Below are 15,219 nucleotides of genomic sequence, written 5' to 3'. Positions count from 1 at the left end.
ATACTGTAAAGGGAAAGGAAGCGATCAATTGTCGGCTCAGCCGTTAGAAGAGGAAATAAAAGTACCTAACAAATTAGTAAACAATTCTAATAAGTCAAACTTTTGATGCTATACCAATATTTTGTAACCGAGGATTTTGGACCAACCTTATTTTATATTCACAGTATATTGCTGAGAATAAATTCAAAATTAATGTCAGCCATACGGAGAAAGTTTATTCCCAAGCATGTTTTCTGGTGCCAGTTTTTCTACAAGACAGTCAAATCTGTATCTTTTTTTAAAAAAAATTCTTCATTTTTTTTGCCAAATAAAGGACAAAGTTTGAGAGATTAATCTAAATAATTTCTATTAGAAAATACTGGTGCATTCGTCCAATATAATCGATACTTACTTGCTTAGGTGTAATGCTACCTCATTTGTGTCACACTACCAATTACCAACCATCTTATTTTTCACTATATTAAATATTTCCCCACTACGTTGCTACTCACTTTTAACTATTTTGTGGTCTCTAATCTCACAACGCTAATTTTTTTAAGATATGTATTTTAATAAAATAAAATTATTAATTAGATGAATAAATTTGTGTATAAAATTGAGAATCCCAAAACTATGGTTAAAGAAAGAAAAAGAAAAAAACAAGAAATAGTAGTATAAGAACAAGGAAAAAAGTAAACACGCCTCAGAGGGGTAAATACAAAACTCATACAAAATGTGTCATCTTTGTTTCATATTAGTACAAAAAGTTTGAAGTTGACATAAATTATACAAAAAGTTTCTTTCGTGTTTCAATTTAGTACATTTCGTTATGTGTTTAAACGGTGTTAACTTTTTACTTATATGGCGTATAAACCATGAAATAATGATAAGAAAGTTTGTATCAATATGAAACAATCAAAAAACCTTTTGTACCAACATAAAACAATGATGAAACATTTTGTACTTCATATAGACAAAGAGTTAACGTTGTTTAAACACATATAACGGAATATACTAAATTGAAACACTAAATAAACTTTTTGTATGATTTATGTCAACTTCAAATAATATGAAACAAAGGTGATACATTTTGTATGAATTATGTATTTATCCCCACCTCGGAGCATCTACAATGTGGAGGGTCTAGCTCGTTCTGCAGTGAGTGACATGCAAGGGGAGTTTAAGGGAAATCGAAAAAAAATTAAAGTACAAGAACCTTGAATAATATAAGGCCATCTGCAACGCTGTCTCTTATCCGTCTCTTAACCGTCTCATCTCTTAACTATTCATGGGTCCCACTGTACTTTTCACTTCATCTCTTAACTAAGAGGTAGAACCTGCAACCCTCCATCTCTTATCCGTCTCTTAATCATCTCATCCCTTAACTATTCATTCAATTTCATTTTTTTTTATTTCCAACAAATTCAATTAATAAAAACACACTTCATTAAATAAAATAAAAATTACAACTTAAAATCCTAAAAAAATACATAATTAAATTCGTGGCAAAATAAATAAAAAAAAGACATAATTTAAAATACAATTTTATAGAAATTATAAAAACTACTCCGCCGGCGAATCATCCCCCCGGAGGCGGAATACCAAGTTGTCCCGCCAGATACACAATGCCGGCATGATGGGCTTGAAATTGGGCAGGCGTCATGAGGGAAGTGTCCGCCATCGTGGCGGTGAAGTACATGGACATTAAGGAGGATGGCGGCCCTTGGGAGCCCGCCTGGCTTGATTCGCCTAGGGCCCTCCTCTCTATAGCGGCCGACGGCGCTCACGGGATGACCCCCCTCATAGTCCGCCGTGCCCTCAACCTCCTGCGAGGCAACCTCTTGTGCGGCGCTGCCTGAACCGCCCCCAATAGACGAGTATTGGCCACCCGCCGTGTGCTTCGTGCGCTTCGAGGTCGAGCCCGTGCTGGACTGGACACCGCCGGCCCACCTTGCCTCGTCTTTGACAACCTCCCAAATATCTACATGTTTGAATTCTTTGCCGGTGTCGTTGACATAGACTCGCAAAGCCGATCTCAGAATGTCGGCTCCCGTGGCTCCGCTTTAGTAATGAGCCACTTCAGTCTTGTAGATGCCGCAGATTTTTTTGACCTCTCTGTCGACTGGGTCAAAGTGAGCGCGGAGCATCTTCAATGTGCGGCGGCGGGACCCCTTCGGCTTAATCTCGTTGTAGGCCTCGGTGACCTTTTCCCTGAAGCACTTCTGGGTTTGTTGATTCCCGACGATGGGATCGTACGAGACGCTGATCCAGGCGTTGTACACAGCCATCGTGTCCTTGCGGCTGTACGGATGCCGGCCTACATCCTCCTCCTCCTCCTCGGCCACCTCCGCCTCTTTCTCCACGGCGTTGAATGCCCTGGAGCTTCCACCGCCTCGTCCTCCTTCCGGAGTGGGTTCATCCGGATAATCCTCCCTAATTGGGATAATCCCTGCGAATACCTCAGGGCGGAGGGACGAACGAGTGTATGCATCCACATCAAAATGGGGTGGTTGGTACCCCGCCGGCGTCGACGAACCGGAACCCGAACCGCCCAATACATTGTACATGCCCCCCAGTCACCAAACGCGTTGATGTCAAACCCGCCAGAGCCGCCACCGCCAGAGTTTCCGTCGCCGGACATTTTGTGATGAAAATTGGCGAGGAAATGGAGATGATTTGGGAAGAATAGATGTGTGTTTATGTGTGTAATGAGGATGAAATAGAAGTATTTATAGAGTAAAAAAATAATAAAAAAGAAAAAAAACGGTCAAAAACGGTAATATTACCATTTGATTTTTTATTTTTTATTAAATTCGAATTTTTTTAAAAAAATGATTTATTGTGTCAGCATGACGAAGCCCACTCGCGGGCCGGCGAGTGGGCGTCACGCGTGGCGAGACGGCTCGCCATCTGTCTCTGTAGGACGGGCGTCTCGGCGGGATGGTAACGAGACGGGACGCTGCAACGCGTCCCGCGTCCGTCTCGTCTCAGAGGAACGAGATAAGAGACACCCATGAGATGTGTTCCGTGTGCTCTCAATTGGTGCCACATGGTGCTGTGAGTGTACCAATTACCTATAGAGATGGAACACCATCGGTTCTTTTTGTATTATACCGTTTTATTTTTTCAAAATTTCTTTTCTCTGTTCATAAGTTTTTTTTGTTTCTGTTTGCAAGTTAAAGGCGTCTCCAAAGCACAACTTTTATTCGTCTTTTATATACTCAGTATATTTTTAGGCCATGGATTTTTATTAGTATAATATTATTTGTGGCCCCTATTCTTTAAAAATATCGCTACACATATCTAAACTTTAATCTAATCTTAGTAGAACCTGGAAGGTGTTTTGCAATTTTTGGGACTTTTTATTGGACAAAAATGCCCTTCAGCAATTACTATTTTCAAATGTATTTACTTTATAGCTCATCTCCCTTCTTTATTTATATGTACCATATGTAATATACTAATATATTTATCTAAATTAATAAACAACATGTAATATGATTTTTTTTCAGATTATATTATCTAAAGAGGAGAGAGGAAATGGAGGATAAATAGTAAAGAAATTTGACAAAAATGGCTCTTAGTGGTAGAAATGCATTTTGTGCAAAAAAAGTCAAAAAGTACAAAATTTTATTCATCAAACTTCATGTGGGTTGATATTTTTTAAAATTAAAGACTGTAAATGATAATATAGCAAAGTTTAGGTACTAAAAAAAAGTAGTTTTATCTACTATTTCTCCTCTTGGGCCATCTGCAACGCTGTATCATATCCGTCCCTTAACCGTCACTTAAATTACTATTCTTAGGCCCCACTGTATTTTTTACTCCATCTCTTAACTAAGGGACAGAAACTGCAACCCTCCATCTCTTATCCGTCTCTTAACCATCTCTTAAATTACTATTCATTCATTTTCATTTTTATTTTTATTTCCAACAAATTCAATTAATAAAAAACACACTTCATTAAATAAAATAAAATTACAACATAAAATAAAAATACAACTTAAAATTCAAAAAAAACCAAAAAAAAACACATAATTAAAATCCTAAAAAATAAAAATTACATAATTTAAAATACAATTTTATAGAAAATAAAAAAACTACTCCGCCGGCGAATCATCCCCCGAAGGCGGTGGAGGTGCACTGAAGCCACCTGGAGGCGGAGTACCAAGTTGTCTTGTCATAAACTCAATTCCGGCAAGATAGGCTTGGTATTGGGGAGGCGTCATGCGGGAAGTGTCCGCCATTGTGGCGGTCATGTACATGGACATTAGGAAGTTCGAGGGTGCCCCCGAGCCCGCCTGGCTTGATTCGGCTCGGCCCCTCCTCCCTCTAGCCGCATTCGCCGCATTTCTCCCTTGCGGCCGACGGCGCCCACGTGAGGACCTCTGGCATCGTCTGTCGTGCCCTCAACCTCCTGCGAGGCAAACTCTTGTGCGGCGCTGCCCGAACCGCCCTCACTAGACGAGTATTGGCCACCCACCGTGTGCTTCGTGCGCTTCGAGGTCGAGCCAGAGCTGGACTAGACACCGTCGGCCCACTTTTCCTCGTCTTTAACGACCTCCCAAACATCGACATGTTTGAATTGTTTGGCGGTGTCGTCGAAGTAGACTCGCAAAGCCGACCTCAGAATGTCGGCTCCCGTGGCTCCGCTTTAGTAATGAGTCGCTTCACTCTTGTAGATGGCGCAGAATTTTTTGACCTCTCTGTCGAGTCAATCAAAGTGAGCGCGGAGCATCTTAAATGTGCGGCGGCGGGACCCCTTCGGCTTAATCTCGTGGTAGGCCTCGGTGACCTTTTCCCAGAAGCACTTCTGGGATTGTTGATTCCCGACGATGGGATCGTACGATCCAGGCGTTGTACACAACCAACGTTTCCTTGTGGCTGTACGGATGCCAGCCTAGATCCTCCTTCTCGTCCGCCTCCGCCTCCGCCCTGGAGCTTCCACCGCCTCGGCCTCCTCCACCGCCTCAGCCTCCTTCCGGAGTGGGTTCAACGGAATAATCATCCCGAATCTAGGATAATCCCTGCGAATACCTCGGGGCGGAGGGACGAGCGTATGCATCCACATCAAAATGGGGTGGTTAGTACCTCCGGCGTCGACGAACCCTGGGTGCCCGGCGTCGATGAACCGAAACCACCACCCAGGACATTGTACATGCCCCCCAGTCGCCGAACGCGTTGATGTCAAACCTGCCGGAGCCGCCACCGCCAGAGTTTCCGTCGCCAAACATTTTGTAATGAGAGGTTAGATGAAAATTGGAGAGGAAATGGAGATGATTTGGGAAGAATAGATGTGTATTTGTGTGTGAAATGTGGATGAATTAGGAGTATTTATAGGGTAAAAAAAATAAAATAAAAATCAGAAAAAACGGTAATATTACTGTATTTTGATTTTTTTTTTAATTTGAATTTTAAAAAAAAATGATTTATTGCGTCAGCGTGACGATGCCAAGTAGCGGGCCGGCGAGTAGGCGTCACGCATGGCGCCGGAGAGCGCCACGTCGCGCGGGCGCGTGGCGAGACGGCTCGCCATTTGTCTCAGCGGGACGGGACGCTCAGCGGGCTGGGGACGAGACGGGACGCTGCAACGCGTCTCGCCGCCATCTCGTCCCGGCGTGACGGGTTACGAGCTACCGACGCGTTGCTGGTGGCCAAAGCCCATTTACGAAAATCTTGGAGGTGGGCTACGACCTAATCATTGATAGCTAAAGTTACTTTAAAGATACTACACTAAAATTCAATTCAATTCAATTCAATTCAATTCAATTCAATTCAATTAAAAAAGAACTCAGATAATTTGTGGCCGTAGATTATGTAACCCCAGCAAAAAAAAGTAAACAGTAGTTAACTTCTTCAATTGCACTCTACGCTATAACACCACTCTTCAACAGAAGATGGCCACAGGCCCACAAGAAAACCACCTTCTAAGTTAGTAAGAAAGAGGCACTTAAGTTGTGCTAGTACGACATATCTTTTGGATTCTATATCACAGTCAAGATTGATCATCTAAACACCTAACATGTGATCTCTCTTAAACCCTGCTGTCAATCTGTGCACTGTGCCCGTCTCACCTTTCATAGACACAATAAATATAACTAAATCCATACACTCGGCCTGTCAACCAAGACTGGGAGGCGATCACATTCGACTTTACAGTTTACACTCACAACAATATTCACTATTTCTCATTCTTCTATGCAATTTTTAAGTCCTGGCCAAATGCAGGTTATGCATCAATCCACCTCACTTCTGAATCATCTAAACTATGCCCGTTACTTAAGAGCTCAACACTATCCTAAAATATGATATGGCTCCCTATGATAGTCTTGCTGTGAAAGGAGCAAAGTTTAAGTGAAGGCTTAGAATCCTGTTTTCAGCTTGGCAAATAAAGAAGAAAGTATAACACTTCTTGCTCTAATAAAGGCAATTGACTCGCTAGAGTCACAATGACAACAGTAAGGTTCTAAATACAAGTCACTAGTCTACCTGAACCACAGCCGACTACCTCAGTTTAAAGTTAACAATCGACCCAACTTAATGCGTACTCAAACATGAACTAAGACCAAATGCAAATGCAAGTATCACCCTGCATCGTAACTCAGATGTGACAATCAACTTAGACTAGCTAACTACAATGTATAACAAGATGAAGTTTTTGGATGGATGGGTTTGACAGCCAATCCATCCAACGGATAAGATAAACGGGCAGATCACTCCTCACAAGACTTAGTATAATACAGGTTCAACATGATATCAGGGGGCCTCCATATACATATGGAACTTATTCACTGCAAATGCACAAGTGACGGGCACCAATGAGGTGAATAATGATGCACCGCTAATGCCTAATGCCATGGCCTACAATGCCAAAGAAGCAATCTTTACAGCTATATGCAATGATTAAACAAATTCGTACTCAAACTAAGAGCTACACAAGACAAGTTGCAGCCCATTACACTATCAATTATCAACAATTAGCATCATCACTTCAACAGATTTCTAGCAAACTATGGAAATGCTAGTTTAAATTAAAGCACAAAATAAAAAATCAAGAGGCAATTGTGATAAAGAGCTAAATAACCTAATAGTAATATATTTAAGCACAAAGCATCCACATAACAGCAATACCAAGTAGATCCCCAATCTCAACATAAAAATACATCGGCATGATATCACTAGCAAAATTAGAAAATATAGATCAAAGCGAAAAATTAACAATATTTCGATTACTCATTCATCATCGGCAACAGACTCGGTTTTCTCACTCTGCGGCGGCGCGGTTGACCCTGCATCCTCCTCCTCCGCCTTGTGCGGCTCGTCGGTCTCCGTTGCGGTCTCCGGAGCGGCCGCCGACTCTCCAGATCTGGCCTTCACAGTTTCAAGCATCCGCTTGCTAATTTCCTTCGAATAGACCTGCAAAATCTCGATCCCGTCGTCATCAGTGGAAGCCGCTTTCTCGGCGACCTCGAAGGCCTCCTGCTCGATGAGCTTGGCGGCTTCGACCGCTTCGTCGCGCGAAACGGTGCCGTAGCGCTTGGAGAGAATGGATGGGGATGAGAGGGTCTCAATGAGGCGGTTCTTGACGGCCTCGCGCGTGCGGTCAGTAGGTGGCCAGATGCTGAAGGAAACGTTGGAGTATTTGTCGGCGGTGGTGGCATTGGGCGGCGATTGCTCGGTTTCGGCCATTGCGATGGGGGCTGCTGAGGGCGGAAGATCTTGATTTTGATTTGGGGATTCAATTTTGTCTCACATAATATAAGCTTTTTACTCCAGTAATAAATGCTCCGATAATAATAAAATATGTAAAAAAATGTAAACTAGTAAATCATTTTTTGAATAAAAATGGGATTTTGGGCTTTTATTTTGATATAGTATTAGGGCTTGTTTGATACTATGGTTATGTTAAGATAAGCCCAAATATGGATATATATCTGAATATTTCATGTGTTTGATATAAAACTATAATGGGCCTTGTTTTTTTCAAAAGCCCAACACGCACAACACACACAAAAACAGCTCGCCATCGCCATTCTCTTCTTCCTCCTCCTCTTTCTCTCACTTCCCCCAAATTCCACCCACCTGCTTAATCTCCCACCCTAATTCCTCCGACTAACCCCCTCGTGTATTTTCCGCCAAATTTCCCACCCTAATTCCTCCATCGCCATTACCTTCCGATTCTCGTGTATTTTCCGCCAAATTTTTGGGGGTATTACGGCTGCGGAGGATCTCTGATTGTTTCCGATAACCATGGGTTCGATTGGAGCAGATCTGAGCCGGAAAATCCACCCCCGAGCGGTGGGCGACTTCGATCGGTTGCCGGACTCGCTCATCCTATTGATCTTCAATATAATCGGAGACGTCAAGCACTTGGGGCGATGCTGCGTCGTTTCGAGGCGGTTCCACTCGCTTGTTCCCCAGGTCGACAACGTCGTTGTCCGCGTCGACTGCGTGATCTCCGACGACGATCCTTCCTCCACCTCATCCTCCTCGTCCTCCGCCTCCTCCGCCGCCGACAAGTCGCGCCACCCGATCTCCTCCTTCTTCCGCACCTTCTTCTCGGGACTCCAAACGGACGCCCCGCGTGAGAGTGACAAATGCGGTGTGTGAACGGAGACAGCAGAATGAGAGAGATGGAGCTGCCTGGCTTTGTTTTCCCAATTTGAGAACTAGAGAGAGAGAGGTGGAAGTCTTTGTCACATAGAGAGAGAGTTTTGAGAATGATAATACAAAAGTTTAGGAAAAAGAGATGGGGGTTGGGATTGTTTCTGTTTTGTGAATTGTAGAAGATGACACAAAGAGAGAGAAAATAGGAGTGGAATGGCTGTGTACGTGTAGGAAGAGTACGGAATAGGAGTAATAGTTTATTTGTTTATTTCTTTAACTTTTAGAGTAGGGAAATAGGCCCAATAACTTATATATCTAATCTGTGCATAACCCAACCAACGTATCAAACGAGCCCTAAGAAAATTCTGAGAAGACAGCAATTCCAAACATGAGTATAAGATTTTGATCCAAAGACATAATCATTACCAAGCCCGTTACAATACTCCCTCCATCCATAAAATATTGTTCAAGTTTGACTCGGTACAGGTTTTAAGAACTATGAAGAAAAGTGAGTTGAAAAAGTTAGTGGAACGATGGTCCCATATTTATATATTAATTTTATAATAGAATGTGAGTGTAAAAAATTAATAGAAAGTGAGGTCCATTTACTAAAAGTAGAATAAAAGGAAAGTGGATAATTTTTCACGGACGAATAAAATGGAAAAACTTGACAATATTCCAAAAGACCGATGGTATACGATATCCTACTATTTGTAAAAACACATGAAACACTTGATCTCTAGTCATGGGAAAATATTTTACTAGTACTGTCAAATAAGCTATGTTTCGTCACGAAAGTACATAAATTTGAAATCGATTGAATCATTGAACAATGTGTGGAGATGTTTTTTGCTTATTTAACTATTTAAAATTGAAAACATTCCATTTTCTGAATCTGCAGCTACTACTGCTCTCAAGTCTCAGTCTATTCTTTATTGAAAATAATAATTACAAAAAAATTGAATACAAGATCTTCCCAAGAAATATCAATACGAATTCAAGAGACAAAGTCTTACATCTTTCCAATATACCAAGCCTAGATCAAAAATCCTATGCAGAGCAACAAAAAAAGCTCCATACTTCTACTGAGAAGAGAACATGGTGAAGCCTACCTTGTTAGCACTGTCACTAATTTCACTAAATACAAAACTGATCACTGATGAAAATTCTATGGCTTTTATGTACACTTCCTTGATGTTCAAGGCTCCAAGACTTGTGGTAAGCTTTTTTACTGGTGGAAAAAGGACTCTGGGATTTCTGCAGGCGAGGGCAACGCCGACACACATTTGAACTGTTAAGAGAAGGCAATTTGCAGAGTTAGACTACCATATGAATAATAAGTAGCTTCCAACCCAAAAAAACACATACTGATGAGACTGGTGACTGATTAGATGTACAAACCTTGTGATGATTGTATTTCTCCCTTATGGCAACCAAAGAGCCCCCTCGTTTGCTCAATTGCAGATCATGAAGGATGGTAACACATTCTTTAAGATCCGCAGCTTTGTATCCTGAACTAGATTCTAGTTCCACATTCTGTAGAAACAGAATTACACAATTAGCTTAGAGAATGATCAGATCGATCAGATCAGTTTAAGAACTCTAAAATGTGTTGTTTGTTCATACCCATGGATTTTGTTCTGGACGAAGCGTAAACCTTGCTAGGAACATGACTGATGCAGCCACCATAGAAGGCAAGAACTTTACACATCCATAATCCAGCAAACTCAACTCTGCTATATAGTAAGCCAAGAACTCTATTTGCAAATTCAATGTCTGCAAAAGATTAAGCATACGTTAGAATCACTTATCTACAAAAATGAATCTATATTGGTAAATAGAAAAACACATTGAAGCTTACATCATTATGTTCTTGACAGATTCTGGTGAATTTTCTGAGAAATGCCTTCACTGTGGGATTTCCCATTTCAAACCGGAGGGACTTAAGCACATCAGCCTCCATTTTCACTACATCTTCCTTCGAGTATGTATTATCTGTTATGTAACAAAAGTCATCCACATGTGGAGGACTAATCTCTTCATATTTCCTGAAGCGATGCAATAACACATTCAATATTTGCTACTTGAAAAACATAGATCTGCATCAAGAGCAACATTATGCCACTTACGAGGCAATGAGCATTGAGGAAACGCCGAGCAGCTGAAGCTTTTGTCTGTTAAGAGCATTGCACGACAAGAATCTATCAATGTAGGAAACAGTAAGATACAATGTATCCGGTAGAAGCTTGTACTCCTCAGCCACCTCAACCAACCAATCAATCAAAACCCCTCTCATGTTTGCAGTTAAGTCTTTCTGAATTTTCTCCAGGTAATCCGACAACGGTCTTCTCTTAGCCTCCATCTGAATCAAACATCATATTAGCTTAAAGCCACAATATTGAAATTGATTTCAACAGATCTATGGAATTAATCACTTCATCAAACAAATCAGCCCTAAAAATTAAGTGCTAACTCATTTCTCATATCAATGGCGCAGAAAGCCCTAAATCCTTAATCACATTGACAGATAAATATAGAAGAACACGAACCAGATTCATATTAACATTTCTCAATTACACAGCTAAAATTGAACAAATACAAACTAATTAATCAACACTAACCTCCATACTGTGAAGATATTCATAGATATCGGAAGCGTAAGCTCCACACATCTGCGGATCATCAGATTTCCCGTCCAAATCAATGGCGGGATCGGTCTCAGTCTTCGCCTCCTTAGCTTCCCCTAGCTTCAAATTCCTCCGGGCTTTGCCTTTCGGCCTATCATTCACAGCACGAATATTCTGATCTCGAGAAGACAAGACATTCTGAATCTCACCCAACACAACCCTCTTCTTCTTGCTATTCTCGGAGACCATTGTATCGTCGGCAGCTCTTTTCCTCGCAGCCAAGCGCGTGACCCTCCTGGTGTTTCCTTGGTCCGCCATTGCAGGATGCCGGAAATGGAGGGGCGAGGAAAAACTAGAGAGGGGAGAGAGAGAGCTCAAGAGAATAATGGGAGGTGAGATGTTGTTGGTGAGAAATAGCAAATAGGAATGAGTATATAAGCTGGAAATGGGAATGCCGCCATTGATGCGGAGGTTTGAATTTGGTTAGAGCGAGCGGGGGCGCTCTTGTGAAGAAATCTTGACTGAAAAGTTGAAATTTGGGGATTTGGAGATTTAGGGGGGAGAGGGGGAATTTTGAGAGAGGCGTAAAATGTTTTGAAATTGGGAGGGGAGAGAATTATGAGGTTTCCACCTTTTCGAGAAATTTCGGAATAAGAGGTTAAATTCGCTGACCTTTCGTAATTAGACATTCAATTTGCTGACCTTTCGTAATTTGGGACAAACACATGCGTATTCTTCGGAAAGAGGGATTTGTGATATTTTATCTTATTTATATTAATTTTTAATATTATTTCCCTCTAACCATTTATCAATTGTCTAAATTACCCCTTCAAATTTTTACCTAAATTCTACTTTATAATTAGAGATCCAGCCGTCACTTTCTAAATAGGATTTGTTCAACTTTTTTTTTCTTCTTTTCCATATATTTACGTGAACAATTCCTTAATCACTTTAACTAATAATTGTGTTCAAGAACATTTATCAATCACTTTTAACTAATAATTGTGTTCAAAAAGTGGCTAATTTTTAATCATATGCAATCAAGAAACATTTATTTACTCATGATTATTTTTTTCTAAGAAATCAAAAACAAACATGTTCATATAGAAGAGCAACTACCAAGCTCTTCTTCCACGATTTCTTCCAAAAAAACAATGAATTCACAACTATTTTGTGTTAAAGAGAGGGAAGAGAAAGGTAGAGGCGGCGAACAGTGGAGGCACCCATGAAAGAGGATGGAAACTGGTCTGGAGTGAGGAAAAGAGGCGATGAAGGCAGTGAAGAGTGGAGGCGCCGTGTAGGGGAGAAGAGAAGGGTGGAGGCAGGTTTGGAATAAAAAAGGCGGGTGATTTGGGACAGAAACTGAGCTGAATCCTTTTTTATGAAGTAGAATTTAGGTCGCTGAATTTTTTATGAAGTAGAATTTAGGTAAAAATTTGAAGGAGGTAATTTAGGCAATTGATAAATGGTTAGAGAGAAATAATATTAAAAATGAACATAAATAACATAAAATATCACAAATCCCTTATTCTGAAGAATACACATGCCTCGATCGTAAATTACGAAAGGTCAGCGAATTGAATGTCCAATTACGAAAGTTCAGCGAATTTAACCCCTTATTCCGAAATTTTTCTTAGTTTTCCCGGTTGTGTTGATTACTTTCCTATAAAGTCATGATCTAAATATTTGAATAATCGGAGTGTGGGAATATTTAATTGGATTTCACTTTCTTAATTTTATATTTCAAGTAATGGAACTCCAATAATGGATCCGTTACAAGTTGTCACTCGTCAAATTCTCCCCATCTATAAGGTCATTAGCAACGGGGCGCCCTAAGGAGTGCCCTATGGCGCGTCACGTCATCAGTTTTATCCTCCTACCCTCACCTGCAATGGGGCGCCCTATATGTTATTAATTTAAATGTTATATTATTGTTTTGTTAATTAATGTAAATGTTTTAAAAATGTAATGCCAACTAAATTAAAAAAACGCAACGATTCCGTGCTGAATTCGGGATCGTACTGCATGTTGTCGTCGAACGGTCGATATTCATCCGGTTCTGTACCCGGCCAACGAGCCTCCCCAAACATCGGACTCTTGGGACTTGAATCCATTTCGTAGTAATAATAAAAATTCGAGTTTCGAGAGTGAAATCGTGAAATGAAACGTTAGAAATGAAGGTGTGGTAGGGGTATTTATACAAAAAATCGAAAACGCGTGCCATCGTCCGCCGATCCCGCAATGGGGCGCCCGATGGCCTATCGTTCGCGTCATCGTCCGCGACATAGGGCGCGCCCTATGGATCGGCCGCGGACGAAGGGGACGGACAATGGCGGACACCCACATTGGGGGCATCGTCCGCGCCCGAGGACGATGGACGCCATAGGGCATGCCATCGGGCACCCCATTGCGAGTGCCCTAAATATAAATATGTGTCTTATTTCTTTTAATGGAGTTTTAAACAATATTAAAAAAAGTGAGTGAAAGAAAATTAGTAAAATATGAGTCATATCTGTATATATTAATTTTAAATGATATAGGAATAGAATGAGTTAATGGAATCAACGATGGACCCGGGTGGAGTCGGCCGACCCCACCGCCGGTCCGTGAATACCTCCGAGAACCTCCCAAAATCAGTCATCGACGCAGCGCTGCTCCGGCTCCGACCCCACGCTATGGCTGCTTCGTCTCAATGGAAGAGAAATGAGGAAGAGAAATAGAATAAAACATAAAAAGCTTCATGAGAAAATTGAAAAAGAGGAAAAATTGTAGAAGTTTGGAAAAGACGATGATGGAGAAGAAGCGGCGCAAAGCTGTAATTTTGTTTTAGTAAACCTAGGGAATTTTATTTAATATGGCAATATTTTATTTAGAGCATGCGTAACGCAAGGGGCCGGGCCGCATCTCGCGAGTCCCGGCCCGTCCCATGCATTACACGGAAGGGCGGCACGGCTCAGGCCCATCCCAGTGACGCGTGACCGGCCTGGGGAGCGTCCCGCGTCCCGGCCCGGGACGGGGTTGCACGGTGACGGGCCGCAAGTCCCGCGTCCCGGCCCAGCGTTACACGGTCTTCGGGCCGGGACGCAAATCCAATTTTTTTTTTAATTCGATGTCTATAAATACGAGCTTGCGTTCCATCCATTTCAATCCCGCGTTCCATTTCAATACTCTATTATACCCTTTGTATTTTCGGCGTCAATGGATTGGTTCAACAGCGATCAACGTGAGATGGAGGAGTTCGTTAACTCGAACAATTGGTACATACCGTCATCGCAACCATCGCAGACACAGCCTAGTCCGGGAGTCGGTAGCAACGGCAACATTACATCGCCGGTCAACACCGACGAGTTCGAGCGAGCGTAGCTACGTGAAGCTGCGCAAGCATTGGGGCCGGGTCCAGGCGGATATGAGCAAGTGGAACGGAAAGTGGGCCAACGTAGTCCGTATGTGGCCGAGCGGGCACAGCGAGGCGGACCTCGTCGAGAAGGCAAAGGAAGCGTTCTTCACTGACGGGAAGAAGACCTTCAAGTACTTCGAAGTTTGGAAGCTTGTCGAGAAGAGCCCGAAGTACACCAGCGGTGCTGAGCCAGCGGCAACTGGGGCGGCGAAGAGAACCAAAGTTTCCGCCTCCGGAAACTACTCTTCGAGCGAAGGAGGTCCGGCGATCGACCTCAACGTGACGGACGACGATGTCTTCTACTCCTCTCCTAGCATTCAGAGCCGCCCGACAGGAACAAAGGCGGCCAAGAGGAAAGCAAAGGGGAAGGCAGCTGCGAGCAACTCCGCTATGGTGCCACCGCCGACCAATCCGTCTCTGGATAAGATGTCCGACACTTTGTCGGAGATGAATATTTCATGGCGGATGAGCCAGCTGACGGAGTTGACAGCGAGGGATACATCGAAGATGTCGGACGAGGAGCTCGAGTTGCACCGTGAGATGATCGCCTACCTTCGCGCCCAAATGAAGAAGTAGTAGTCGTGGCCCGGGTTTCTTGTATTTTAAATT

General features: G+C 42.3%; 2 protein-coding genes across 2 annotated transcripts; both read right to left on the bottom strand.

Annotated features, from left to right (window-relative positions):
* Positions 1-7,047: 7,047 nt before the first annotated feature.
* LOC121806891 (MFP1 attachment factor 1-like) lies at positions 7,048-7,736 on the bottom strand. The gene has a single exon (XM_042207061.1). It carries the CDS (start codon positions 7,666-7,668, stop codon positions 7,213-7,215), a length of 456 nt encoding a protein of 151 aa, XP_042062995.1. The 5' UTR covers positions 7,669-7,736; the 3' UTR covers positions 7,048-7,212.
* A 1,768-nt stretch (positions 7,737-9,504) lies between these two features.
* Positions 9,505-11,790, bottom strand: LOC121806790 (G2/mitotic-specific cyclin C13-1-like). The gene is made up of 6 exons (XM_042206941.1): positions 11,208-11,790; positions 10,716-10,948; positions 10,448-10,634; positions 10,213-10,362; positions 9,988-10,122; positions 9,505-9,877 (listed from the first exon to the last, which is right to left on the bottom strand). Exons 1-6 carry the CDS (start codon positions 11,529-11,531, stop codon positions 9,815-9,817), a joined length of 1,092 nt encoding a protein of 363 aa, XP_042062875.1. The 5' UTR covers positions 11,532-11,790; the 3' UTR covers positions 9,505-9,814.
* Positions 11,791-15,219: the final 3,429 nt, after the last annotated feature.

This window comes from Salvia splendens, chromosome 6, assembly GCF_004379255.2.
Source record: "Salvia splendens isolate huo1 chromosome 6, SspV2, whole genome shotgun sequence".
Taxonomy (NCBI): domain Eukaryota; kingdom Viridiplantae; phylum Streptophyta; class Magnoliopsida; order Lamiales; family Lamiaceae; genus Salvia; species Salvia splendens.
The sequence above is the reverse complement of the archived record's forward strand: the minus strand, read 5'-3'. Positions and strand labels throughout refer to the sequence as shown.

Bases quoted from the DNA above. Each gene is read 5' to 3' on its own strand.
- LOC121806891 (XM_042207061.1), bottom strand. From the start codon at position 7,668: ATGGCCGAAACCGAGCAATCGCCGCCCAATGCCACCACCGCCGACAAA.
- LOC121806790 (XM_042206941.1), bottom strand. From the start codon at position 11,531: ATGGCGGACCAAGGAAACACCAGGAGGGTCACGCGCTTGGCTGCGAGG. The intron at 10,949-11,207 runs GTTAGTGTTGAT...TGTTTGATTCAG, and splicing joins AATATCTTCACAGTATGGAG to ATGGAGGCTAAGAGAAGACC. The intron at 10,123-10,212 runs GTATGAACAAAC...CTGTTTCTACAG, and splicing joins GTCCAGAACAAAATCCATGG to AATGTGGAACTAGAATCTAG.